Raw genomic sequence first — 26045 nt, forward strand, 5'->3', positions numbered from 1 at the left:
AAATAAGCCAGTTAAACCCCACAAAACCACTACACTAAGAAAAATTTCCAAGAGCTACTGGTCGTTGTTTTTCCTGATTTTCTCTAAGGTAGTATAAAGAGAGAAGACCACACAGAGACCTCTGAACTACTCTTGCCTGCCTGGAGAGAATGGAACTTAACCAAACATTTAACAAAGGTAAATGAAAATTCTAGAAGATGGGGGTCACAAGGGAGCTTATAGTACTGTATTTTGGACTCTGTTAAACATTTGCCCTAATGTGCTGGAACACATAGGACTACGGCTAGAGTGAATCATAAAGAAAGCCAGGTGACTTCACCTGTCCTTTTCTAGGTGTCTGTCTTGTGCCTATGCTTTAGCCTGGTCCACTCAGCGGGCCCAGGTTGGCATATGGGTCATGATGAAGCACTGCTGAAGTTATTGGTTCACCAGTCTCACTCCACAGCCCACCTGGAGTTTGCAAGTGGGCCAGACTGTGGTTGGACCAGTGCCTGCCCCAGCACCCCTCCCTACTAAAGTTTGTTAAAGGGCCTCCTTTATCAGTTCAGGAATCCCTTCCTACTTCCCACCTGTCCACCATGGGACCTGATAAACTTATACAAGGTAAGGTCTGAATGACTGATCTGGCCTAAAATGTTTCTTCCACCAAGTCTGAAATGTAAACTTGTAGACATAGCCAGAAATCAAACATAGCATCCGAAGATAGACTCAGGAAACAGCTTTGGCAGAGAATTATGGGATCAAATACAAAGTAGCTGACTAATTTGAGTGGTTGTATAAAGCAATGTAATGATGTAAGAATAATAATTTATTTTTATATTAAGTACTCAGTTTCTCTGACATCACTATTTCTTAAAATATTCCTTAGATTACTCTTTTATTTTTGTTACAAAGTATGAATCAGGATGGGGACATAGCTCAGTGGTAGAATGCTTGCCTGCATGTGCAAGGTCCTAGGTTCAATCCCTAGCACAAAGAGAGAAAGAGAAAGAGGGGAGGGAATCAGAGGGGCTGCTAGGTGATCCCTGAAACCTGTACTAGTATTAACAGACATCTTCAGATAATCTCTGAGCACAGTGAAGCGAGAGAACTGCTGCCTTACATAGCTTTGGGGAATAAGCACACCTGCTTTACAAAAGGAGGTCTGATTTCTCTTGGGCAATTTCTTATCTTATGTAGTTCCTCTGTGTTATATTAATACTAAAGTTATGCTGAAACCATTTTTTGAGGCTAAAAGAATTTCTTATCAGTTCCATCTCTTTCAGTTAAAAATTAGATTTGGGAAAATTCAATATATTGATATAAATCACTTTTTTTATGAGCATTGCTTCAATGCCGCCAGAAGCATTGACTACCCAGCTCCAATGCCTCTACACACCGTAGAAACATTGCACCTACGAGGGGCTCAAAAATCGCTGGAAGAGATTCAAGCACTGGATAGAAACAGATTAGAAAAAACTTGAGTAAAACTGAAGTGGGAGGAGAGCAGTGGGGATAAAAGGGCCTAATATGATTTTGGAGAACGGGAAAATGGAAGACCACTAACATAACTAGGAAAATGAGAGGAGGAATTGGTCTGGGGAGTAAGAAAATGAAGAGTCCAACTAAGTGTGGGTGGTAATGAGACTTCTAAAAGGGTACATAGTATTGGGATGCTGATGATGGATCTTTGGGAATGGAAACTGGTAATGGGTCAATGGAGGCAGATAGTTTCTAAGGAGAAAATATAGTGTGAAAATAAAAGCCCCTGATGACAGAAGTTAGACCTGAATTTAAGAGTTAACAGAGGGGGAGCTCAGTAGTAGAGTATATGTTAGTATCTGCTCCCCCCAGGCCCTAGGAGCTCATCCCCATTATGCCCGTGCACACAAGAAAGAACTAATAAAATGGGTAGTAAAAGAAACAGTGGCTGTCACTTCTTCATCTCCCGTGTCTACATATACAAAGACTTTCAGATATCCAAGAGGAAATCCCTTGGACATGATTTCATCTGTGCTTTGGAATGCTCCCAAATTATAGAATAATAAAAAATATTTCATTTATATATGTATAAAACCTTTACTGTTGTATAATACATCTGATAATACAGAATGAGTGGTAGTAAAATGAGTAGTAGTTATTTCAGATGCTGTGGAGCCAAAAGTAGGTATGTTGTGCAGTAAATAGATTTTGTTAATTTTCACATTCTGTGAAATGAATCTTGTAGTTGTACTGAACTTCCTGAGATGCTTGGAGGAATCTGTTGGATTGCATAATGAATGGACTTCATGTAGCATAGTTCAATCTAGATGTCTGTGGTTACGGAAGGCTTATTAAAGCTAGTGACCAGAATATCCTCTCCAATATTTAATGTCATTGCGCCATCTGCTGGTGGAGTTATTTTACTATTAGACAACAATAGGCCCTCGTAAGCAACCCTAGTAAGCAACTCTCGTATTAACTCACTGCTGCATAGATTCTTGTAGATCAAATAGCCTCCTACACATTCTCTTTGCGTGCATGAATTCTTGTCTGCATGTTAGATCTCTCTGCTTTTGTCTGATGATGGGATGATGAGACAGGTATTATTTTCAGTATCAATCATCAATTTTCAAAACAGTTGGTCAAATCAGAACCTCAAAGCTCAGAATTTGGGTGTGCATATGCTTCCAGAGACTTGGGCATAAATCTGGACCTGGTAGAGTCATGGATTGCCTGTCCATTTGGAGGGACTTCCAATCTGGTCATTGGGAGGCATATAAATGACTCCAAAATGCCTCTTTATATTGGGATCTAGGTTGTTGCTTTCTTCCCAGATTCACTCAAAAGCCTGTGAACAGCAAAGTCAATTTTTATACATCCAGTCGCTTGAAATATAGCCCAAATAAGCAGATTTTAAACCAATTACAACTTCCTACTATGCACACCTTGAGAAACTTCACCCAGCATCTGCTTGGTATAGATAAGATCAACTTTGTAGCTATAAAGATCCCATTTTCAGCTGCTGCCCTTTGGAGCTCACTGGTACAGAGGTGCCTGCAGGACTGCTGAGGAACATCACTAAATATGGAAGTCCCCTCTCTGATCCCCCTTTCTCTCCCCACTCCAGGAGTTTCTTGCCCTCTTCCCTTTCTGAGTGGTGGCCTCCGCTGTCCTAGGTCTGGATGGTTCCACACTGGGATGTGTCCTGTCAAAGTATTGCCCAAATTGAGCTCATTGCATGCTACTCCTGCTTTTTAACCATGTCTTTTATTTACTGACCTCAAACACTCAGAAAAACTCTCTATGTTGGATGCAAAAGGGCTCACCTCAGCAAGGACATAGAAGTGACCATCTTAAACCAAGATAACTCAAGTTGTTCACATGGTCATGACCATAGTCATGCTCTGTGCCTTTCTTTCAGTTACTATTGTTCTCCATCAGAAACTGGCACTGTTTCCAAATAAGAACAAATAGGACTTGGTGTCACTGGTACCCCTGGTTGTCCCTTCTCCAAGCGTGCTGGGGCCTGGCTGCAAAAGGAATGAGACCTTAGGATGTGCTACACTGTTGTGGGGTGCAACTGAAGAACAGACTGATCACCACTGAGAAGTCCAAATTTGAGAGTCTTTATTAGCTGGCCGGCTGACTGTCTCATACAACACCCAAAACAGCTATTGGGATGACAGCCCCGAGTGTGGGGTTGCAGGGGTTCTTATACTATAAGTAAAGCATGTCAGTACATTAATCATAAGTGGCTGTTACTATGATTCAAAACTACAAACTAACATCATGAGATCTAAAATCATAAGCAGAAGGGGAAGTGGGTCAAAAGAACTTAGTTGGGTACAAGTAAAAGAATGGTTACCAACTCTAGACAATCGTTCTCTGACAGTGTACATTGTTCAAGAAAAATAGGAACCAAAAAGAGAACCATTTTACATTATATAAGAATTGCCATTTTGTGTTGCCAAACATGCTATGCTAAGCAACTGTTGATGGGTAAGAAGCAAGTGTTCCCACAGGAGAAGCATTTCCTACATGACATGGAGTCTCAGGGTAAAAGGGCGTCTGTTTGGTCATTGCCCATATAGCCTGGCCGGTAACAACACCATGTAGCTGTTGCGCCTATCTGTGCTTTCCTAGGGGAAGAGCTGTACAGCTGTAGGCAAAATGACAGGACTTTAATCTGGACCTGAATTTGGTCAAAGACCCTTTGCATTCATGGCATTGTGTTATGGGTTGGAAATAAATTGTGCCAAATCTCAAGTATTGGAAAAATGATATTCAATGCAGGAATCTTCAGAGGTGACATGATTAGATTTTGAGACCTGTAAACTAATAAGCGGATTAATGCATTTAATGGATTAATAATTTGAATGGATTATTAGATGGTAACTATAGGCAGGTGGGTCATCACTGGGAGGTGTGTCCTTTGGGAGATATGTCCTTGAGGATTATATTTTGCCCCTGGTTGCCATGAGCTAATCAACTTTCCTCCACCATCCCTTCTGCCATGATGTTCTACCTTACTGTGGCCCTAGAGAAATGGAGTTGGCCTAGCACGGTCTACAACTCTGAAACTGTGGGACCAAAATAAACTCTTCAAGCTCTTATTAATTGTTCTTGTCAGGTATTTTTGATACAATGACAGAAAACAAATAGACTACACAAGTGGAATACATGAAAGGTGGAACTACTCGAAGAGACATTTAGGCCTGAGAAAGAACATTGAGAGACTGAACCTGAAGTTCAGGAGCTTCACATTTGAAAGACACGAAAGCTTCACACATTTTCTAGCCACATCCTTCTTCCCCTGTATGGTAAAATGTAGGAAAACAGTTTTCCCCTCTAATAGTTAAGGATCAGACTTACCGTTATAATTTTGCCAGCACTACTGTTTTAGTCGGTTCTTTTTGCTGCTGTGACCAAAAGACCCTAAAAGAACAACATAGAAGAGGAAAAATTTATTTGGGACTCATAGTTTCAGAGATCTCAGTCCACAGATGGCTGACTCCTTTGCTCTGGGTCCTGATGAGGCAGAACATCAAGGTGGAAAGGTGTAGAGGAGGAAAGTAGCTCAGCACATGGAAACAAGGAATCAGAGAGAGAGGGAGAGGAAGAGGGAGAGGGAGAGAGGGGTTAAGGGAGGGAGGGAGAGAGAGAGAGAGAGAGAGAGAGAGAGAGAGAGAGAGAGAGAGAGAGAGAGAGAGAGAGAGAGAGAGAGAGCTTTGCTCAAAGGCACACCCTCCTCTAGTCACACCCTACCTGCCTACAGTTACCACCCAGTTAATTCATTCAAGTCAATTAATGCACTAATTAGGTTAAAGTTCTCATAACCCAATACTTGAAACTTTTTTGCAATGTCTCATACATGAACTTTTGAGGGACACCTCGTCTGAACCATAACAACCACTAACCAGCTCTATGGTCCTGATCTATTTAGCTTATCTATGCCTAAGTTCCCTTGTCTGTAAAATGGAGACAATAATGGTACCCATCCTCTGGGTTTGTTGAGACAATTAAATAAATTCAATTAATTTTATTTAACTGAAGCAGTTTAGCATGATAGCTAAGCACATGGACCCTGGAGTCATACTGCCTGGGTTTCACTTCCAGCTTTATGATTTGCTGCTGCCTGTCTAAACTGGGGAAAGATAACTGCTTCTGTAAGTTCAGTTTCCTCAACTGTAAAAAGGAGATACCAATACCAATATAATAAGGCTGTTTTATTTAAAGTGTTAATAGGCTGGTTGGTGCACTCTTGTAATTCCAGCCGCTGGGGAGCCTGAGGCAGGAGGATCATGAGTTCAAAGTCAGCCTCAGTAATTTAGCGATGCCCTAAGCAACTTAGTGAGGCCTTGTCTCTAAATAAAATATATTTAAAAAGAACTGGGAATGTGACTTATTGGTTAAGCAGCCCTGGGTTCAATTCCTGGTACCAATAATTAATTAATTAATTAATTTTAAAAGTGTTAATTAAGGTATTTAGAACATCACAGAGTAGATTATTTAATTATAAAATTAAATCTCTTAGGTTCTCATAAGTAATAAGAACTCAATAAATGATAACTGCTATTAGTCACATAACTGCCCATAAACTTTATTAGTCATCCTACAAAGAAGCAAATATTGATTTTTTTTTTATTATAAAATTTTACTGTTTCCAACTTAAATTTTGCCTCTTAAAATTCAATCCAGGAAGTGTTAGGGCCAAGGGACCAGAAAGTACTAGAAAGAAAGACAAACGTGTTTATAGAAACAAAACTCAGACCGGTGTTTTTTTAAAAGACTAGCCTCCCTTTCTTTTCCAACTAAGAATTAACCAGGACAAGCTTGTGGGCCAAACTTCTGCATCCCTCTCAGTTCCTGGAAAGAATCTTTGCAATGGTCCTCTCCCATGGGATTTATAACCATAAAAAACCAGACACTTGGGGGTTCTAGTTGGAGAAACAGAACCGGCTTTGACAGACTAATTGGTCTCCTTGGGACAGAACTTGAGGGAATCCCATATCTCTGTTTTACTGGATTTTTTTCTACTTAAATGCAGGATTTGAAAGAGGATCTTTGAATTGTTGGTGCAAACTCCAAAAACAAAGGCGAGGTGCTGAGCCAGCAACCCTCTGACCAGGTCTGATTGTGGTAGTCGTCAAAAGCACTTAGCATGTGGGGTGCTTGCAGGACCCACAGGACCTCCGGGCAGGGAGCGCGCGGAGTTCAGACTCCAGGCCGGCGAGGCGGGCCCGGCCAGCAGGGGGCGTGCGGGCGCCGCGCTCTCTGGGCTCGGTCCTGCGGTGGGCGGAGAGCAAGCGCTTTCTACTCCGCTCCTCCGCCTGCAGCGGTGATCCGTGATCCCTTCGCTGAGCCTGCGATGAGCGATTCTCCAGTTCGAACTCAGACTCTGGCGGGTGACCGCGTCGGCGCAGGTTCCCGGAGACTGGGCTGGGGGCTGAGGGTGGCCAGCCGGGGGTCCAGGGCTGCGCGATGCCTCTGGCTTCTGCGACACCTGGCTACATCGCTACACCGGGAAGCCCAGGGGGCCACCTGGACCCCGCACTCATCTCTACCGGAGTTCCCGGAACCTTTCCACCTCCTTCTTCCGGGAAGAAAAAAGCGACAAGTCGGGTGCAAGGAGTTCATTGCATCCTTGCAGGGACACATAAAATCCCAGCGACGACTTGACTAACTTTGTCAAGTCACAGCCCCACAGCTGGGCTCTTCACCACGCGCCTTGCTCTGCATGAACCTTTAACTCTCTTCTCTGAAGGTAAGTTGTCTGGTGCCCGCTCCTTGCTTAACTTCTCCATCCATCGAAAAGTGGCTGCCTTCCTGCCCATCCCTACTCTGACACTCAGTCCCTCTGTCCTGTCTCGAACTGCTAACAGTTCATTTCTGAGTCTCGTTTTAGTGCTCGTTGGCTGCTTTTCTTCCCACTCCGCGCTACCCCTTTGGAAACCATCACTTCCTATTCTGCAAAATCATCTAGCAGACCCTTGCTGGAGGGGACTCCTGAAATAGCGAGGCTTCTTTGGTAGTCGTTGGAGGTGGATTTGAGGAGAGAAGGGACTATCAATACTATGGCTTCTGTGCCCCGATTGTTTAGGGCTTCCTTGTCCCTTTAGCTCCTTAAATATTTGCTGGATTTATGAAACGTGAAGGTAGAAGTATATTCTCATTCTCCCCCTTTATTGAGCAAATCGATATAGAAATCGAAGAAAGAAGTTGGGCAATCACACCCCCATTATTCCAGTCCGACTACACGTTAGTAGTAACATAGGGTCATGGGTGTTTATTTATTTGTATGAAAGTCATCTTGTGAAATAGAGCGAAGGGAGAACTTTTGAGGAGCAGTAAACAGTTGTGTTGAAGTCCGTTTTGGTACCTGTGCTCCCTGCATGCAGTGATTGCCTATATCACTTAATTTGAAGGGCCCTTGACTTTGTTGTGAAATCCAAACCATTGTTTGTCTTTGTTCTCTGAGATTCTTCTATTGAAGCTTATTACTTTTTGTTTAAAGTCAATATTCTTTGAGAGTCTCCCTAATAAATCTCAGTTACGACAGGAAGGGTGACATTAGAAAACGTTATTGAAGAAAAGTTCTGGTCTGGAATTGAAGAAACGTGGCTAACTTCAAAAAACCTTGTGTTTTGGTTTTGGACATAGTTCTGCTAATTAGTTATGTGACTTCAGTTATTTAATCCCCCCCCCCCACCACCACCACCACCACTCCAGTACTGGGGAATGAATCCTTAAGTGCTTTACCAGTGTGCTACATTCCATCCACATCCCTTTGCATTTTTTTTTTTTTTTTTTTTTTTATTTTGTGACAGGGTCTTGCTAAATTGCTGAGGCTGCTCTTGAACTTGTGATCCTCCTGTGCAGCCTTCCCAGTCACTAGGATTACAGATGTGCACCTTGGCATCCAGTTTGGATATACAATTATTTACTTGCTCAGATCCTCAGCTTGCTTATTTCAGGGAACCTGAGACCAATAACCTCTATCCATTGTCACAGTGACTGCCAAATCTAGTCAATTCTTGATTCTCATCTTCCTTGACTTACTAGTGATGTTTAAGCAAATTGGCTACTCTCCCTGAAGTGCTTTCTTCTTAAAGTCTTATGAGGTTTTGTTTCTCCCTCTTTGCCTGCTCCTTCTCCATCTACCTGACTGGTTCCTCCTCTTCTCTAAATGCTGATGTTTGGAGCTTAAGAGGCCTCTTTTCAGACTCGCTACTCCCTACATGCGCTCTTCTATGACATTTAAAATCAATACCTAGATAAACTCCCACATTTATGCCTCCAACGTTGACTTGTTCTCTAAACTCCATGCTCAGGCATCCAGATGGCTTTTTGATATCTTCCGTGATAGTCGTCTCAAAAGTAGTGTGTCTAAAAGCTGGACTCCTGGATCTTCACCCCCAAATCTGCTTTTCCCCAAGTCTTGTCCATCCCCGTAAATGGCAACCCTTTCTGTTATGGTTTGAATGTATCTCCAAAATTCATGTGTTGGAAACTTAATCCCTAGTATAAGTGTTGACTGGGAGCACCTTTAAAAGGTGATCAGGTCATGAGGGATCTCCCCTCGTGGGTGGAATAATGTCCTTATCATGGGAATGGGTGTGTTATTGTGAGAGTTGGATTGTTATAAAGGTGACTCTGGCCTCCTGCTCTCTCTTGCCCTTCTACCTTCTACCAGAAGATAATGCAGCAACAAGGCCTTTGCCATATACCAGCATCTTGATCTTTGATTTCCTAGCCTCCAGAACTGTAGGAAAGAAACCTCTGTTCTTTATAAATTATCCAGATTGTGGTATTCTGCTACAGCAGCACAGAAGAGTCCAAGGCTTTCTTTCATTCTTGAGCCAAACCCCTCAGTCAACTTGATTTCGACCATCTGCCTAATCTAAACCACCTTTCTCTAATTGAACTATAGCAGTAGCCTCCTACCTGGTCTCCCTGGTTTTCCCCTTGCCCACTTGTAGTTTGTTCTCCACACAGCTACAGGAGTAATTATAGAAGTTAATCATGTCCTGCAATAGATAAAAACTATTCATTGGTTTAGCTCATTCAGAGACCTACAGGATTGTGATTTAGTCTCAGCCTTTTATTTTTCTGTCATCCCTTTCTGCTGTCTGTCATCTGTCATTTTACCGATACTGCAGGTGTTGGCGTCCCAAAGTCACACCATGAGGCCAGTTTTTATACTGGAAAGAACCCTGAATTTACAGGTAGACAAATCTGGTTTCCAGTTCTGGTTACATATTTGCTAGTACTCTAAACTTCTCAGGTCCATTTTTCAAGTCTGTGGGGTGGGTGTATAATACCTAGATAGTTTATTGTGAGCATAAAGTGAAACTAAAAACATACATAAAGCAATTAACTAAAAGGAGGCTAGAAAATTGACCAGTTTTGATAATTTATGTGTGAATGTGCTTCCTAAGCTATAAAACCACATACATACATACATACAGAACTAAGATTACTGAGGACAGTTGTATGCAGTGTAGTTGTGTTAAGCATTTCAGGGTGAATAGTGCTCATAGCATACGGAAAATGAGAAAATGAATAATTGGTGTTCTTTATACCTCTTATCTACAGACTTCAGTGAAATAGACACTTTCCATTATTTGTGCATAATTTCCTTTATCTTGTGATCCTACTATGCCTCAGGAGGCAGTGCATATTCTTATTATCTCATTCTCTCAAAGAACCTGTGCATAGAAACTCAGGCAAGTAATGTAACCCAAGTATGTTAGTCAGCTTTCCGTCATTGTGATCAAAATACAATTTAGTTTTTTTTTTTTTTCCAGTGCTGGGAATTGAACCCAGGGCCTTGTGCTTGCAAGGCAAGCACTCTACCAACTGAGCTATATCCCCAGCCCTCAAAATACAATTTAGAGGAAGAAATTTTATTTTGGCTTAGGGTTTCAGAGATTTAATCCATGGTGGGCAGAGTCCATTGCTCTGGGCCCAAGGTGAAGCAGCAAATCATTGCAGAAGGTCATAGCTGAGGGAGGCTACTCCCTTCATGGTGGCAGGGAAGAAGGGAGGGCAAGGGGCCGTGGGGAAGAGGAACCCTTCCAGGGCATACCCCAGTGACCTGCCTGCTCCAGCCATGCCCCATCTACCTACAGTTACCACCCAGTCAGTCCATTCAAGATAGGATGGACTGATTAGGTTATATCTATTCATTCCACCTCTGAATAGTCCTGCATTAATAGAGTGTGGGTACACCTCATATCCCAACCACAACACCAAGTATTAAGTGGTAAGAAGCTACAGTTACCATTTTATCAGCATGGTCCTGCTAGATGAGTACTAACCGGTTTATTTTAGTTCAACACACAGTGATAGGCTCCAGTTGTTCAAACGGGAATATGACATGTTCCCTTTATTTTCAGAAAGCTCACAGTTTATTGCTTGGTATAGCCAAGTTTTATAAGGTGTATATAATGCAGAATGTTTGAGGACAGGAAAAGGTCAGCTACCATATATGTCTAAATTGTTTTATCTGCTGCAGTTTGAAGCCAGCAAGTAGCCAGACAGCATTTTGATACATTTTTCCCAGGAAACTCCAAAGTGTAGGCCATATTCTTGAGACACTGTTGGTTTGAGAAGCATCTAGGGTGCAGAGGGTTGGAGGTGGGGATCCATGAGTTCTAGACTCAGTTCTGTATTCTTATGGATTGACGTTTAAGTCACAGACTATAGGACTTCTAAATAAATAGGAGCAGTATCAGCATTTCCCTGAGGATTCCCGAGTACTCTAGCGTCGGTTGTGCTATAGTTTTTCTCTGATTTCCAATCTCTTCCCCAAGAGTACGTACTGCAAACTCTAAATGACTGGAAGAACTCAAGCAGAACAAGATCCGCCAGGCCCCGGAAGTCCCGCCTCCGGAAGTCCCGCCTCCGGAAGTCCCCCTGAGTAAGGCGTGATCTTGAGAGGAAGAGTAGAGTGTGCCCCAATGATGAGCTGCAGATCCGTATATGTAAGGGCTCAATCTGGCTGCACTTACCTGCACCTAGGGAGCAGAATAGTTTACCTGACACTGGGACCCCACACTTGGAATTCAAAGGGAAGATTATAAGTGAAGAAGTTGTCCGTGGCCGGTAAATGCCCCCATTTTCCTGTAAAGTGGTCTTGTAAGCCCTTTCAATGCGGGCCCCAGGTTTTATTCATCTGCCTGGCGTCGTTTCTCTTACACACAGTATTATGTTTATTTATCAGTGGCCCATAGATTTATTACCCTGACATATCAGTTAGTCTCATACATATTTGTTAGGTTTTCTGGACTATTTCTTGAGCATGCTGCTTTGTCTTGAGAATACAAACTGGAATATGACCTATTTCCAGAACCTAGGATATCTTCTGTCTTTATTTTAATCACTGTATTTATGCCAAATTCAACTTGTGTTTACCTTTCAAAATCTTAGGGGTCTCAACAAAGAATAAAACTTTCTTTAGTAATATAAACCACAGAGAAATACAGCAAGATGATTATTTGTGCCACCTTCTCATCTCTTTACTTTTTTAAAAATTTGATTAACACTTTGTACAGCACACTGGTTCTTTTAATTCGTCAATGATCCTCAGCCCTATAGTTGGAGTGAGGCAGAGTCCAATAGACCTCCATCCCTTGGGCTCTGTCCCCCAGAGAGGGTAACTTACTTCATTCAGAGAACATTGGAGCCCTGGGAGAGGGCTAGATGTCTGCTGCTTCTGTGTCTTTGAACCCTAACCCCCTGGCTTGAGCTACTTTCAAATTCCTGCACACTGAAGGGAAGACTGACAGCTAGTGCTAATTTGTTTTGGATTTTCCACTGTGTCTTTGACCGGTTCAAATGCCTTTCTTGAAGAAAGCAGATTTCATGAGCTACTTCATTTGCTTCTGGAGTATTCAGCCACTAGCAGGTATGATTTAAGAATCTGAACATGGAAACATTTAAAAATACATGACATTTGGGTTGGAGTTGTGGCTCAGTGATAGAGTGCTTGCCTCGCATGTGTGAGGTACTGGTTCGATTCTCGGCACCACATAAAAAATAAATGAAGGCATCGTGTCCATCTATAACTAATAAAAATATTTAAAAATACATGATATTCATTGGAAGCATGTTTACATCTCTGTCTTGGACTTCATATTGTCCCTGAGCAACCTATGGTGTCTTTTGAATTATCCATCATCCACAAAGCAGGCTTTGTGTGATTTTTGTGGCATCCATTTGTTCTTGTCTTTCTTTTCTCCCTTTCCACAATATTCCCACGCACACTGACACAACAACTCGTTGTGCCCTGTTTGAATTTTGCACTTGAATCCCTTTTATTAAACATCTTGACATGAAATCTCAAAGTGAGATTTTTCTTCCTTCTCTGAAGTCTGTGATGAAAAGATTCTGTTCTGTGTGCAGTCTGTAGAATTGCTTAATTGGAGATTGGCGGACAAAGTTTCATTTGATGGGAGTGCTTCTCCTTTCACAGTAGTGGCTGTTGATCTTTCTGAGCACCAGTATCCTGGAGAAATAACATAATTAATGATGGGACCATTTATCTTTCAAGAATTTTTCTTCTTGTATTTTAATGATTTTCTACTTTGTGTATCACATCATGTCTGAGTTTACTCTTTTATGATTGCAGAGCCATCCATCTGTCCTATAAGATATTATAGTTGCATTATACAGAAAACATGTAAATGTATATCTCAATAATTAAGAAACACATCTAAAGCTGCATTTATCTTATGTGTTTACGTAAGACTGCTGTGCAGAGGTTTCTACATAGTGGAATGTGTTTCTACAGTTGGAAAAATCTTTACATAAGATACTTACAGTAGGTTTTAGGAATTTCATTTAAAAAATACAGGTGTCTGTGGCAATTAATAAGAAATCAGAAACTTAGTCCAGGGGAATGCCATGATAGCTTATGGAAAGTGAACAAGATGAGAAAAGAAACCTTTTAGATAAAGAGCTGTTTTGATATATACTTTTCTATTCTTTCAACTGTTAATTCTATCAACTGGCTAAGGATCCATCTGGCACCGGGAAGGGACAAACAGGTCAAGACAGATTTGCTACCTCCAGACAATAACAGTATTTTATGATGGCATTTTTTCTTTAGATATTTAGGCCTGCTGTTCCCTCCTTTTAGAACTGACTTTTCATGAAGTTTTTAATAAGGAAGTAACTTTAAGAAAACCAATTAATTTGAATGATGGAAGGAAAAAGTCAGGGCTTGATAAGAATAAATTTTCCCTTTCAGGATACTATTGACCTCAGAAGTGAATATATCTCTTGAATTGGAAATAATTTTTATAAGACATTTGACATTTAAAGGAAATCATCTCTGGAAATAAGCGGGAATAGGGAAATCTACCATTGTCATAGATAGTTTTCTTCTTTCTTGTGTGTTTTTTATAATATAGTCCATTTTGTACTGCTGTACCTCAGACTGGGTATTTATAGCTTCCAAAATCTTACTTTGGTTGGGGGGACACATTCAAACCATGTCGTCTTGTAATAATTTACTTTTCCTTTAGTTAGCATGACTAAGTAGGTAGATTATTGCCCCCATATGGCATTGTTTAAATGTAAAATACAATGACAAAAAGCCTCATTAATGGAGCATTGACAGAGGCATACTCCCCAAATGCACAAGTATATATCTACAACATCTGTATTTGAGTAATGTAAAGGAAATAAGACTTTTCTCATTAATTTTTTCAATTCTGGTTAAATCACTGTTAAATTTTACAAAGTAAACTGTACTTTGTGCTTCTTTTAGTTCCTCAGCTCCTATGGAAAGAAGCTTGGTTACTTGTGTTTTGATTATCTGTCAGAGAGAACTATGTGCTTGCTAACTGCTGCAAAAGTGAAATGGCCTGTAAGTTAACTACTGAAGTCACTTTAATAGCCATGCAACTGTACCTTAAAGGGTAACTATACAAGACAATATTTATGTAAGTGACTGACTGTGAAATTAAAAAAAAAATAGGTGGTATTATTGTTAGAAAAAATGTGAGGATATTTCTTATTTACCATGCTTAAGTCTGAATTATTTTAAGGAAGTATAATATAACTAACTATAAAGGGCTTTGTTCACAAAAATTGATATTGTAGCCTTATTTATGACACATTTAACAAAAGAAAGACCTAAATGTTTCCAAATAAGGAAGTGGTTAAGTAATGGGCAAGATCCAGGCAATAACATCTTATGTAGTCATTAAAATTATGTTTATGAAAAATCTTAATATAGAAAATTACTCATGCTGCTGTATATAGTATATGATAAATGTCAATTGGTTTCAGTGGATTGAATTTTATTTTACTATGTCAGGCCTAGGAATTGGCCAGAGGCACGGAATATCATAGCAAAAATTCCATTTAGACAGATATATTAGACAGAAATTAAATTTAATAGATTGTTAGCTTTTTAGGGAATATGTAAAAGCTTTTTTATGTAGTTATATCATCAACTTTGTGATATTTATTCTATATAAGAAGCTGCTTTACTGAGTAGAATTAATTAAAAAAAAAACTGTTCCCTTAGTAGTATAACTAGTTTGTGCTTTAAACAACATTTCAATCATAAATGGGATACTTTTGAATAACTTCATCAAAACTCTTGATAACTCTTATTCCAATCTACCCTGTTAATTTTGTGCATTTGTTCCTACAATCTATCAACTAAATGTGAAATCATTGATTTCTCCTGAGAATTAGAGTAATGAATGTATAATGTTCATAACTCTTAGATTTTAAGAAATAAAACTTTGGAATTAAAACCGCTAATAGATCACAAAAGAGAAGTTGTTGCTTTGTTTAGTCATTTTAAAGCTTTACTTCATCACGTGATAAGGAAAGGTCAGATTATTTTTACACAATGTCATATCTTTCCATTGATTACATTTTCAAATTCTTATGGAATTAGTTCATATCAAACAACATAAATATTGCAACTACTTAATGTTTAATGTAGCCTTGCAAATAATTAAAATGTTGATTAATCCAAACTATTGCCTTTGAGCTAGCCAAATAAATTTTGTAGTAAATAATACTTTATTTTTTATTTTAGAACTTGGTCATGTTCCTGATTTTGTACAGATGATCATGGTTCTTTGTATAAAGGATATTCACCAAAAAGGTAATAAAAAATATTTGTCATCTAGATCATCATAATTTCTGATATTCAGTGGCGTCTCAGATTTTAAGAATGTGAGCACAGACACACATTTAATAAAACTGATGGTTTTTCAAGATGGCGGCCTAGAGGGCGGCTGCATTTCGTGTTGCTCCAGGACTCAGGATTCAAGAGAGGAGATATTGGGACGCTTGGGACCAACTCAAAGCAGCCGGGTGATTCTCACCCCCCTGGGGGGGCATCCTGGATGGGACGGGGGTCCCGGAACGCAGGAAACTTTGTGAAGTAGAACTGCCCGCGAGACGCCCCTCCCCCCGCTGGAGCAGTGAACTCGGATAGCTGGGAGCGCCGTAGAGGAGGCCGCTCGGCACAGCGCTGGGACTCGGAGCAGCCACTGGGGCTCCAGCAGCTGCCCGGGGGAGGAGTGGCGGGGAGAACTGTGTGGACTCAGGACACCGGGGCCTGCCCTGAGGAGGAGGAGAGGAGCGTGGCCACTTGGATTCGGAGAGACTGCACCAGAGCTGCAGGCGGTTGCCAGAGGAGAAGCTGCGTGGCGAGCTGTTTGGAATCAGAACGACGCTTCTGGGCACCGGGGCCTGCCCTGAGGACGAGGAGGAAGAGGAGCGGCCGCTTGGATTCGGGTGACTACACTGGAGCTGCGGGCAGTTGCCAGAGAAGGGGCTGCGTGGCAAGCTGTTTGGACTCTGACCACTTCTGAACCCCGGGGCCTGCCCGGAGGAGTAGGAGAAGGAGAAGGAGCGCGGCGGGTCCTTTGGACTCGCAGTGACTGCATTAGCGCTCCAGGCGGCTGCTCAGAGGAGAAGGCGAGTGGTGAGTTGTTTGGTCTTAAAGTGACAGCTCCTGAACACAGGGGGGCTGCCTGGAGGAGAAGCGTGGTGGGACGCTTGGTCTTGAGTGGCCGCACCAGAGCTCCAGGCGGTGCCCAGAGGACCCGTGCAGCGGGTCACGTGGATTCAGAGCCACTCAGAGGGACTGCTCCTGAACACCCGGGGGGTTATCTGGAGAAGGAGGAGGAACGGGGAGGGTCACTTCGACTCGGAGTGATTGATTGCCCCGGGCTACGGGTGGTTGGTGGAAGGAGGAGGCACGAAGTGAGTTTCTTGGACTCCTAGTGACCGCACCGGCATACTGGGCGGCTGTCTGGAGGAAGAGGCCTGTGGCGGGTCTCTGGGACTCAGAGCGATTGTTCGGGGCCACAGGTGGCTGCTCAGAGGAGGGGCCACGCAGCCAGGCGATTAGGTGCAGAACAGGGTCCCAGGATCTAGGAGGCTTCTGGGTGGAAGAGCCACACAGAGACAGGCTTAGGGCGGAGCGAAGGTTCCAGGCCTATGGGCAAATTCTCTGAGGAGGGGCAGCCTAAGGAGATTCATCTGCGAAGGGTGAGGCTCCCAGGCCCAGGAGGTAGGGCCGGGCCCCTGGAAACTTTGCAGAGGAAGGCAGCCCAGCCCAGGCAGTAGCTGTAAATTGAGGGGAACCTCTAGGAGGAAACTAATCAGCGAGACCTCCCCACTGGGTGAGTCTTCCCTGCCTGGTGAGGTTTCCCCACAAGGACGGTAAAACCAGAGACTCAGGCCCAAACAGGCCTTGCCTCAGCCCACAGCCTAGGTCCCCTTTGGATGACCATTGGTCAACAAGTGGAGGCACCTCTGCCCACTAGCAGGGAATATACCCCACCTGAAGGCCACCACTCCTAGAGAGGCAGCTTCCTTGTGGAGCACCGCATTATCAACTTCCTCCAAGACTTCAGCCTACTGAAGGCTAAGAGGGGATATATATAGAAATCTTCAGAGACATTGTAAATCAACAGAGGAAATCTGCAATATCTCAGCGGTCCACTGATATCTGAACAATATGAGAAAACAAGGAAAGAAAATGCTGCAAACAAATCTAGATGTTACATCAATAAAACCCAATGACAGCATGGCAGAAGAAATGACAGAAAAGGAGTTCAGAATGTACATAATTAAAATGATCAGAGAAGCAAACGATGAGATGAAAGAGCAAATGCAAGCATTGAATGATCGCACCAATCGACAGTTAAAAGAGCAAATACAGGAAGCAAAAGATCATTTCAATAAAGAGTTAGAGATATTGAAAAAAAAACCAAACAGAAATCCTTGACATGAAGGAAACAATAAACCAAATTAAGAACTCCATAGAAAGCATATCCAATAGGATAGAACACCTGGAAGACAGAACCTCAGACATTGAAGACAAAATATTTAACCTTGAAAACAAAGTTGAACAAACAGAGAAGATGGTAAGAAATCATGAACAGAATCTACAAGAACTATGGGATATCATGAAAAGGCCAAATTTAAGAATTATTGAGATTGAGGAAGGTCTAGAGAAACAAGCCAAAGGAATGAACAACCTATTCAATGAAATAATATCAGAAAATTTCCCAAATCTGAAGAATGAAATGGAAAATCAAGTTCAAGAGGCTTACAGAACTCCAAATACACAAAATTACAACAGACCCACACCAAGGCACATTATAATGAAAATACCTAACATACAAAATAAAGACAGAATTTTAAAGGCTGTGAGAGAAAAGAACCAAATTACATTCAGGGGGAAACCAATACGCATATCAGCAGATTTTTCAATCCAGACCCTAAAAGCTAGAAGGGCCTGGAACAACATTTTTCAAGCCCTGAAAGAAAATGGATGCCAACCAAGAATCTTATACCCAGCAAAACTTACCTTCAAATTTGACGATGAAATAAAATCCTTCCATGATAAACAAAAGCTAAAAGAATTTACAAAAAGAAAGCCAGCATTACAGAACATTCTCAACAAAATATTCCATGAGGAAGAGATGAAAAACAAAGAAGCAAATCAACAAAGGGAGGAATTATCTTAAAGGAATTGTCAAATAAAGGAGGAAACAAGTTGTGTCAAACAAATAAATAAACAAAATTTAAAAAAAAATAAAACTGATGTAGTCAATAATAAATAACTCAATGAATATTTATTAGCCACCTTTTCATAGCTCTGTGGAAAGAAGCCATTTACCACTTTATAGAAAAATGCTTAAAAGCCATTGTTAACCCACCCGCATTTTGGGGTGATTTGCAGTCAGATTTATAAGGGTACTGGTTGCTCTCAATCACCTGGCTGGTTATCTTCTGTAGCTCGGGGAAGATATTTTTAAGATAGCACCCTGGAGGCAATGTGAAACAAATGACTATGAGACCAGTAAAAATCTGCTGACCTACTAGACCAGAATCGCTGACCTTACTAGAACACAATCCCAGAGTCTGGCCTCATTATCACAGTGCATTAGTTTATTTGGGTTAACAAAGAATGTCTTTTGCTGTTGAGTACTGAGGAAACTTCCAGTGACTTTACTGAATATGTCTTTTTGAAGCATTAAAGTGTATCTCAATTTAAGAAACATTAATCCCTTAGAATGAATTAAGTTCAACAGGAGACAAAAAATAGGGAGGGGGATTCGGAGGATTGGGAGTGTAGCTTGGTGGTAGAGCATGTGCTTAGCATGCATGGGGGCCCTGGGTTCAGTCTCCATCACCATAAAAAAATAAAAATGGAAGATAAACATGAGGAGCTTTGAATAAGTAATAGTCTGAATATAGTTAGTATATCCTACTTAGTTTCATTAGTGAGGATTTCAGAATACATCCAAGAATTGGGAGGGATTGCTTTCAATATCATTATTATCCACTAGGAGGAGACAGATCCCCTTTTGAAAAAAAGCAATTGGGTGTGTGTTGGAGATGGAGGAAAAGTAAGATTATTACAGTATACTACAGAAAAAGAAAGCAAGGATCCCAGCAGTTTGGAAGTCTGAGGCAGGAGAGTTGTGGGTTCAAGGCCAGCCTCAGCAACAGCAAGGCACTAAGCAACTCAATGAGACCCTGTCTCTAAATAAAATACAAAATAGGGTTGGGGATGTGGCTCAGTGGTTGAGTGGTCCTGAGTTCAATCCCTGCTACCTGCCCCCTCCAAAAAAAAAAAAAAAAAAAAAAGCAAGGTATTGTCAGATGTACAAAATATTTTTTATAAATCAGAAAAATTCGTGGTAGATTTCTTATTTGTATATTGTCTTTCATTCAGAATCAGAATGTCATTTTATTAATATTTATACCTCTTGCTATGTAGGTGCCAACTACAGAGCTAGACGACATGGAGGACAGAGTTCAAGACACCAGTATGTCTACACTGAAGGGGTGGAAGAAGAAACAGGTTTAGAGCAGGGAGTTGCATTCATAGAAGTACTGTTGAGGTCCTATTGGGAGGGGTAGGACTGGCTGTAAAGCAGAGGAGGGTCTATCTTTAGGAAACCTCTGGAAGGGGGAAGGATGGTGGCAAAGGATGAGAAATAAAATGGTGGAGGAGAGTCATTGAAGACACTGGGGAGAAATCTGGATGTTCCATGTCATAGGAAACAGGAACGAGGGATTCTTAGAAAGTGTAGATGGTGTTGGGAGAGGCCAGGAATGAGTACAGATGTACCTGAATAGGTGGACAGTTAACACAGAGAAAATGATTTTGTTCTTGATTAGGAGGATGACTGAGGGTATTGAATCTAATTTCATGCACTGAGTAATCATTCTTTGACCACCTAATAAGAGTGACCCAGCAGAGCATTTAAACATTTTGTGGATTTATTCGATTGCCCCATCATAACTTCAAATCCATATAGAGTCCGACACAGCAGATGACAGCAAGAAAGAATGGGAAGAACAGGGTTTTCATCTCACCTCTGTTCCTAAAAAGCTACATGACCCTGGATGAGTCACAGCCTCTCTTTCCTTAATTTCTTCATCTCTAACTAGGTGGTTGGATTATGTAAGGATTCTTAAATTGGTATCCTAGGACAAGCTTCAGGGAATCTTAGGTGCCTCTGAAATTATAAGCAAAAAATGTTTTTCACTTGAGGGAGAAGATCCATAGCTTTTACCAGATTCCCCAAATGGACAATGCATCCTCAAAAGCTAAGATCTATTGAATTAGGTGATCATTAAAGTCCTATTTTAGAATTCTGGAATTTTGAACCTCTAGCATTAGCCATCCTATTTCACATGGTCCGTCACAGCTGATTACAGTCAGTCCTCCCTAGGGAATGAGAATTTAGAAGATCCAGGGGATTTTTAAAAATTTTAATTTTAAAAATTAAAATGAGCCATTTCTTTAATAGCCCACAGATGTTTTATTAGGACCCAACTTTTATCTTTATTCAGTATTTACTATCCATTCATCTGATGATCATAAATATAAGAAGTAATTACAGCCGCTTAAATATAAGTTGTAGATGCCATTGCCTTTAATGTGTTTATCTCCAAAAGGGACAGTGGGGGATAATAGAAAGAGGATGTGGTGCATTTAATATAAACTGGTGATCAAATTCCCACCAGAATGATTGCTATGGTGATTCTCTTTTGGCAGATGTGTGCATTGGCAGCAGTGCTGGGGATACCACTCCTCTGGATTGTGCCATTATTCTTCACAAGATGGCCAGGAAGGCTGGTGTGGATTTGGAAATGACAGCTGTCAAAGGAGATGACACCGTGCAGGAAGTTATATATGCTCCAAAGCCAGAAACCATCTCATCAGTTGATATGTAATCATAATTTAATTTGGTATAATTATTGGGTAACTCTTAGGACTAAGCTCTAGAAATCCCTTTTTTGATCTCTTGCTACTTTATAAAACCTGGTATGTCAGCTGCCTAGATTGGTTAACCATTTGTGTTAGTTAGCTTTCTGCCACTATAATGAAATACCCAAGATAATTAACCTACAATGGAAAAAGGGTTAGTTTGTCTTATAGTTTTGGAAGATTCCGTCCATGATCAATCAGCTCCATGGCTTTGGGACTGTGATGAGATAACACATCATGGTGGGAGCATGTGGTGCAACAGACTGTTTTTTGAGGGGAGGAGGTGTACTCGACCACTGAGCCACATCCCCAGCTCTGTTTTGTATTTTATTTAGAGATAGAGCCTCACTGACTTGCTTAGCACCTCACTTTTGCTGAGGCTGACTTTGAACTCAAGATCCTCCTGCTTCCACCTCCTGAGCTGCTGGGATTACAGGCATGCACCACCTCGAGCAGCATAACCAATTCTTACATCATGACCCAGGGAGTAAAGAAGTGACCAGGACTCCATGGTCTCCTTCAAGGAATTGACCCTTAGGCCACACCACCTAAGGGTTCTAGTAGAGTATCCCAATAGTGTCACCCTGGGGTCTGATCCTTTAATAAATGAGCTTTGGGAGACAGGCAACATCTGAACTGTAGCAGCATTTATATTTATAAACCACTTATAAAGATGTATTTTTTCATTGAGGGAATGTTTAAAATAACTTTAGACACTTCTGGTTCACATAGAAGGTTAAACTGAAATGTGCTTCTTATGTAGCATGGAATTATTTAGCATGATCCAATCCAATCTTTCCAATCTTACCATTATTTTGGATCCACGTGACAGATTTTGCTGCAGGTGATACATCCTGTGTGTTACAACAGGAAGGAAAATGACGTTTATAATACTTTATTAACATCTAATGATGCTAAGACACCATCTGAGCTTGGCTCCCTGTGAAATGCAAGAGGTGTGGAAAATCCCACCTGTGAAATGCAAACACAGTTTTTGCAGGTTATTAAATACTGGAAATATTGGTAATAGCTATCAAGAACACAATACAATCGATTAACTGACTTATTGGAGTATAAACAGATTTCCCAATTAGCTTTATTTCTCTAGAGAAATTGGTTTCCCTCACATAAGCCTGGCAAAAATACTATCTGTGCAGAAAGTTTAGATATGATTTGTGAAGCTGCTCTGGAAATAACCTTTTTCAGAACTGCCCTCTTGCTGTGTAGCTAGTGTATTGTGAGTTTACATTTATCCCTTTAGACAAGGTTCTTAAATCTGCGCTACCTACAAGGTTACAGTGATGAGTGGATTTGCCACCATGAGGAATTCATTGATTTATTTTAAATATGGTGTTGCATTACCATGTGACAGTCTTCTACTTTCATGACCACGATGTGGTGACAAGGCTGTGATGTAGCGCAATAGAATACCTGTTTAAAGCCTTAGGTTTGATCCCTTGCATCACAAAACGCAAACAAAAACCAAAGTGGTGACAAAGACACTAAGTCTTATCCAAAGGAATTATATACTGTAGATTCACTTTTGCCTTCTGGAAAGGAAATACCCCACTAGGATTTTAATTGGAAGAAAATATGGAAACAAATATGGAAACAAAAAGCATGTTAAAAATCTCTGAAGAAATAAAGATAGGATAAAAACCTGAACAGGACAAGAAGCTTTCAAGGAAGGCCTAGGTTTGAATACAAATCAAATAAACTCCTATTACCTAAACATATAATTATTGAATTAGCTCAATGGATAGATTTAACAGCAGTTCCAATATAAATAATAGAAGATTTGTGAATTGGAAAGTGGATCTAAGAAAACTGTTCAGAATTCAGCCAGAGGCAAAGAGATGAAAAAGGAAAAAAAAGTTAGAGATATATGTGATAAATTGTGAATGTAACTTACAAAATTAGAGTTCTAAAAGAGTGAAAAGGATATAGAGAAGAAGTGATAGTTAAGGAGAATAGCTAAGAAATTTTCAGGCTGGATGAATTATATACATTCTAAGAGGAAGCAAAAGCAATCCCAAGCCCATTAAACAAAACAAAATACCATATATATCACACAAGAACTGTATAAAACCACCATAAATGTGTTAAAGAGGAAAGAAAAATACTATTCAAAGATTAGACTGATAGAAAACTCTTCTTAGTAAAATTGGATGCCAGAAGATTGCCAAATTATATCCATGTAAGATGATTGCCATTCTAGAATTGTATGTCTTGACACACCGGCATTATAGAATGAGAATAATGCTGAAAGAATATTTAATAAACAGTTCTAGGGAAACTGCTGATATAAAAAAAGCAACAGAGTGTTTTTGCCCATATCTCTTTGTGCCCGGAATTACTTGAAGGGTTTTTGAATCATTTAACAAAGTGTTACATTTTCAATTTTGATTGTTTTAATCAAAAGCATTAAAGTACTTTGAGTTAAAAACAATGAACAATGGTGCCCTTTTTCCTAAAGAGCAAAACCCATAAGTAGGGCTCTGGACCCTGGTGCCAACATTGTTCTGAAGGGGCATTTCAATAACAATTCTATGGTGCTGGGCCCCTTCGTGCATGCTTTAAGTTTATGGGAAGAACATATTTATCATCTTAAGCTTATCATCTTTGTTTTACTTACTAACACACAGTTAATTTTCTTTGGCTGTTACCAAATGAATTTTTCCACAGTAAATTGTTTCATATTTGAGGCATAATGAGTCTAGTGTATCAAAAAGCACACATGAGTTTCAAATTGGATTTTATAAAACAATGATGTTCCATTAAAAAAATGACAGAATATCTTTGGTTTTGTTCAGAGGTAGCCATTCAAATGTAGTTTATAAAGTGATGTAAAGTGGTTAATGTAACAATTTCAACACTTTTAGCTCCCATACCTTGGGCTTCATATCAACAACTTGGAACTGGTTAGAATCAGAAGGCAATTAGAAAAGTCTTTACAAGTGCTGTGACCAAAAGACCTGACAAGAACAATTACAGGAGAAAAAGTTTATTCAGGCTCATGGTTTCAGAAGTCTCAGTCCATAGATGGTCAAAAAGTTCTGGACCCAGGTTAAGGTAGAACATCATGGTGGAAGCTCTGATGTTCTGGAGGAAAGCAGATGTGGTGGAGGAGAGCAGCTGAGGACATGGCACCAGGAAACAAAGAGAGAACTGTGCTACCCAGGGACAAAATATAAACCCCAAAGGTCCACAGCAACCTACTTCCTCTAGTCACACCCTGGCTGTCTACATTTACCACCCAGTTAATCCATATCAGTGAATTAATCCACTGATTAGGTCACATATCACATAATCTAATCATTTCACCTCTGAAAATTCTTCAGTTGTCACATACTTTAGCTTTGGGGAACACTACATATCCAAACCATGATACTAGAATATTGATGGATAATGTGAAAGGGCATGTTCAAGGAGCCTAGGGATTTATAACTAGGTGCTCTAACCTGTATGAAGGGAATAAGGAAGATCCTAAAGGGGAAGTGACATTTAAGTTAAGATCTTCAGGGTGAATTAATTTGTATTAGAAAAAAAGAACAATTTCAAGTAGAGAAAACTGCATATTCCAGGCCCTGGAATCATGAACTAGAAGGATGCAGGAACTGAGAAGAATGGTGAAATGGAAAGAAAGAGCTGGAAGAATAGTGAGGTGACCTGAAGAGAGATGCAGGAGTGAGTGGGCAGAAGATCCTAAAGGCCATGATTGGGGTTTTGTACTTCATCCTGAACACAAATCAGAAGCCATTAAGGAAAGTAAAACCAGGGAAACGATAGGATCAGATCTAAGTTCTTAAGGATCATTTTGGCCGTGAAGTGATTGAAGGCAAGTGACAAAGATAAGGAGACCATTGTGAAAGGTAATTGAGAGCTCATGGCTTGTACAAGAGAAAGAATTGAGAATATAGCATTAATTAAAGAAAATTGTAGGTGGTAGAACTGGAAAGACTTGATAGTAGAGATATAAGAAAAGTAAGCCTGACACTAGGACATAGCATATTGATGTTCATTTTGGCATAATTACACAAGCATGGAATATCATTTGTTCCAATTCACTCCCAGCACTTCCCCTTTCCCCACTTCTCTCCTCCTGTTCCCTTTACTCTGTACTGGTCTTTCTTCTATTGATTTGTAGTTCTCTTTTAAATTAGTGCATAATTGATGTACATAAGGGTGAAATTCACTGTGGTATGTTCGTATATGCACATAAGACATTTTGGTCAGGTTCATTCCACCCTCCCTCCCTTTTCCCACCTCTCCTCCCATTCCCTCCATCCTCTTCTTCTACTCCACTGATCTCACTTCTGTTTTCATGGGACTCCCTCCCACTTTCCCCCCTTATTTTGGTCTAGCTTCTGCATATGAGGGAAAAATTTGACCCTTGACTTTCTGGGTCTGATTTATTTCACTTAGCATTATATTATTTTCTCCAGTTCCATCTATTTACCAACAAATGCCATAATTTCATTCTTCTTTATAACTCAGTAAAACTCCTTTGTTTATGTATACCACATTTTCTTTATCCATTTGTCTTGATAGGTTATCTGAGCTGGTTCCATAGTTTGACTGTTGTGAATTGTGCTGCTCTAAATATTGATGTGGCTGTACCCCTACAGTATACTGATTTTAGATCTGTTGAATAATATGCCAAAGAGTGGAAGAGCTAAGTCATTTGATGGTTCCATTCATCATTTTTTGAGGAGCCTCCATACTGCTTTACGGAGTGATTGGACTCATTTGCAATCCCACCAATAATGTATGAATGTACCTTTTCCCCCACATCCTCACCAACATT

At 40.6% G+C, this 26045-nt stretch overlaps 1 protein-coding gene across 4 annotated transcripts; it reads left to right on the top strand.

Moving 5' to 3' along the window:
- Nucleotides 1-16: 16 nt before the first annotated feature.
- On the top strand, nt 17-25241 carry LOC306670091 (uncharacterized protein). Of its 4 annotated transcripts, none has more exons than XM_079154540.1 (5): nt 17-177; nt 6509-7225; nt 14237-14335; nt 15527-15595; nt 21026-25241. In XM_079154540.1, exon 2 carries the CDS (start codon nt 6623-6625, stop codon nt 7142-7144), a length of 522 nt encoding a protein of 173 aa, XP_079010666.1. In that variant the 5' UTR covers nt 17-177; nt 6509-6622; the 3' UTR covers nt 7145-7225; nt 14237-14335; nt 15527-15595; nt 21026-25241. The 4 variants fall into 4 exon arrangements, with proteins under 4 accessions (XP_079010666.1, XP_079010667.1, XP_079010669.1 ...); XM_079154541.1 differs by lacking the exon at nt 21026-25241 and adding an exon at nt 18562-18942 and having other exon boundaries at nt 15527-15699; XM_079154543.1 differs by lacking the exon at nt 14237-14335.
- Nucleotides 25242-26045: the final 804 nt, after the last annotated feature.

Source organism: Sciurus vulgaris (genome assembly GCF_902686455.1).
Source record: "Sciurus vulgaris genome assembly, chromosome: 9".
In the NCBI taxonomy this organism is placed as follows: Eukaryota; Metazoa; Chordata; class Mammalia; order Rodentia; family Sciuridae; genus Sciurus; species Sciurus vulgaris.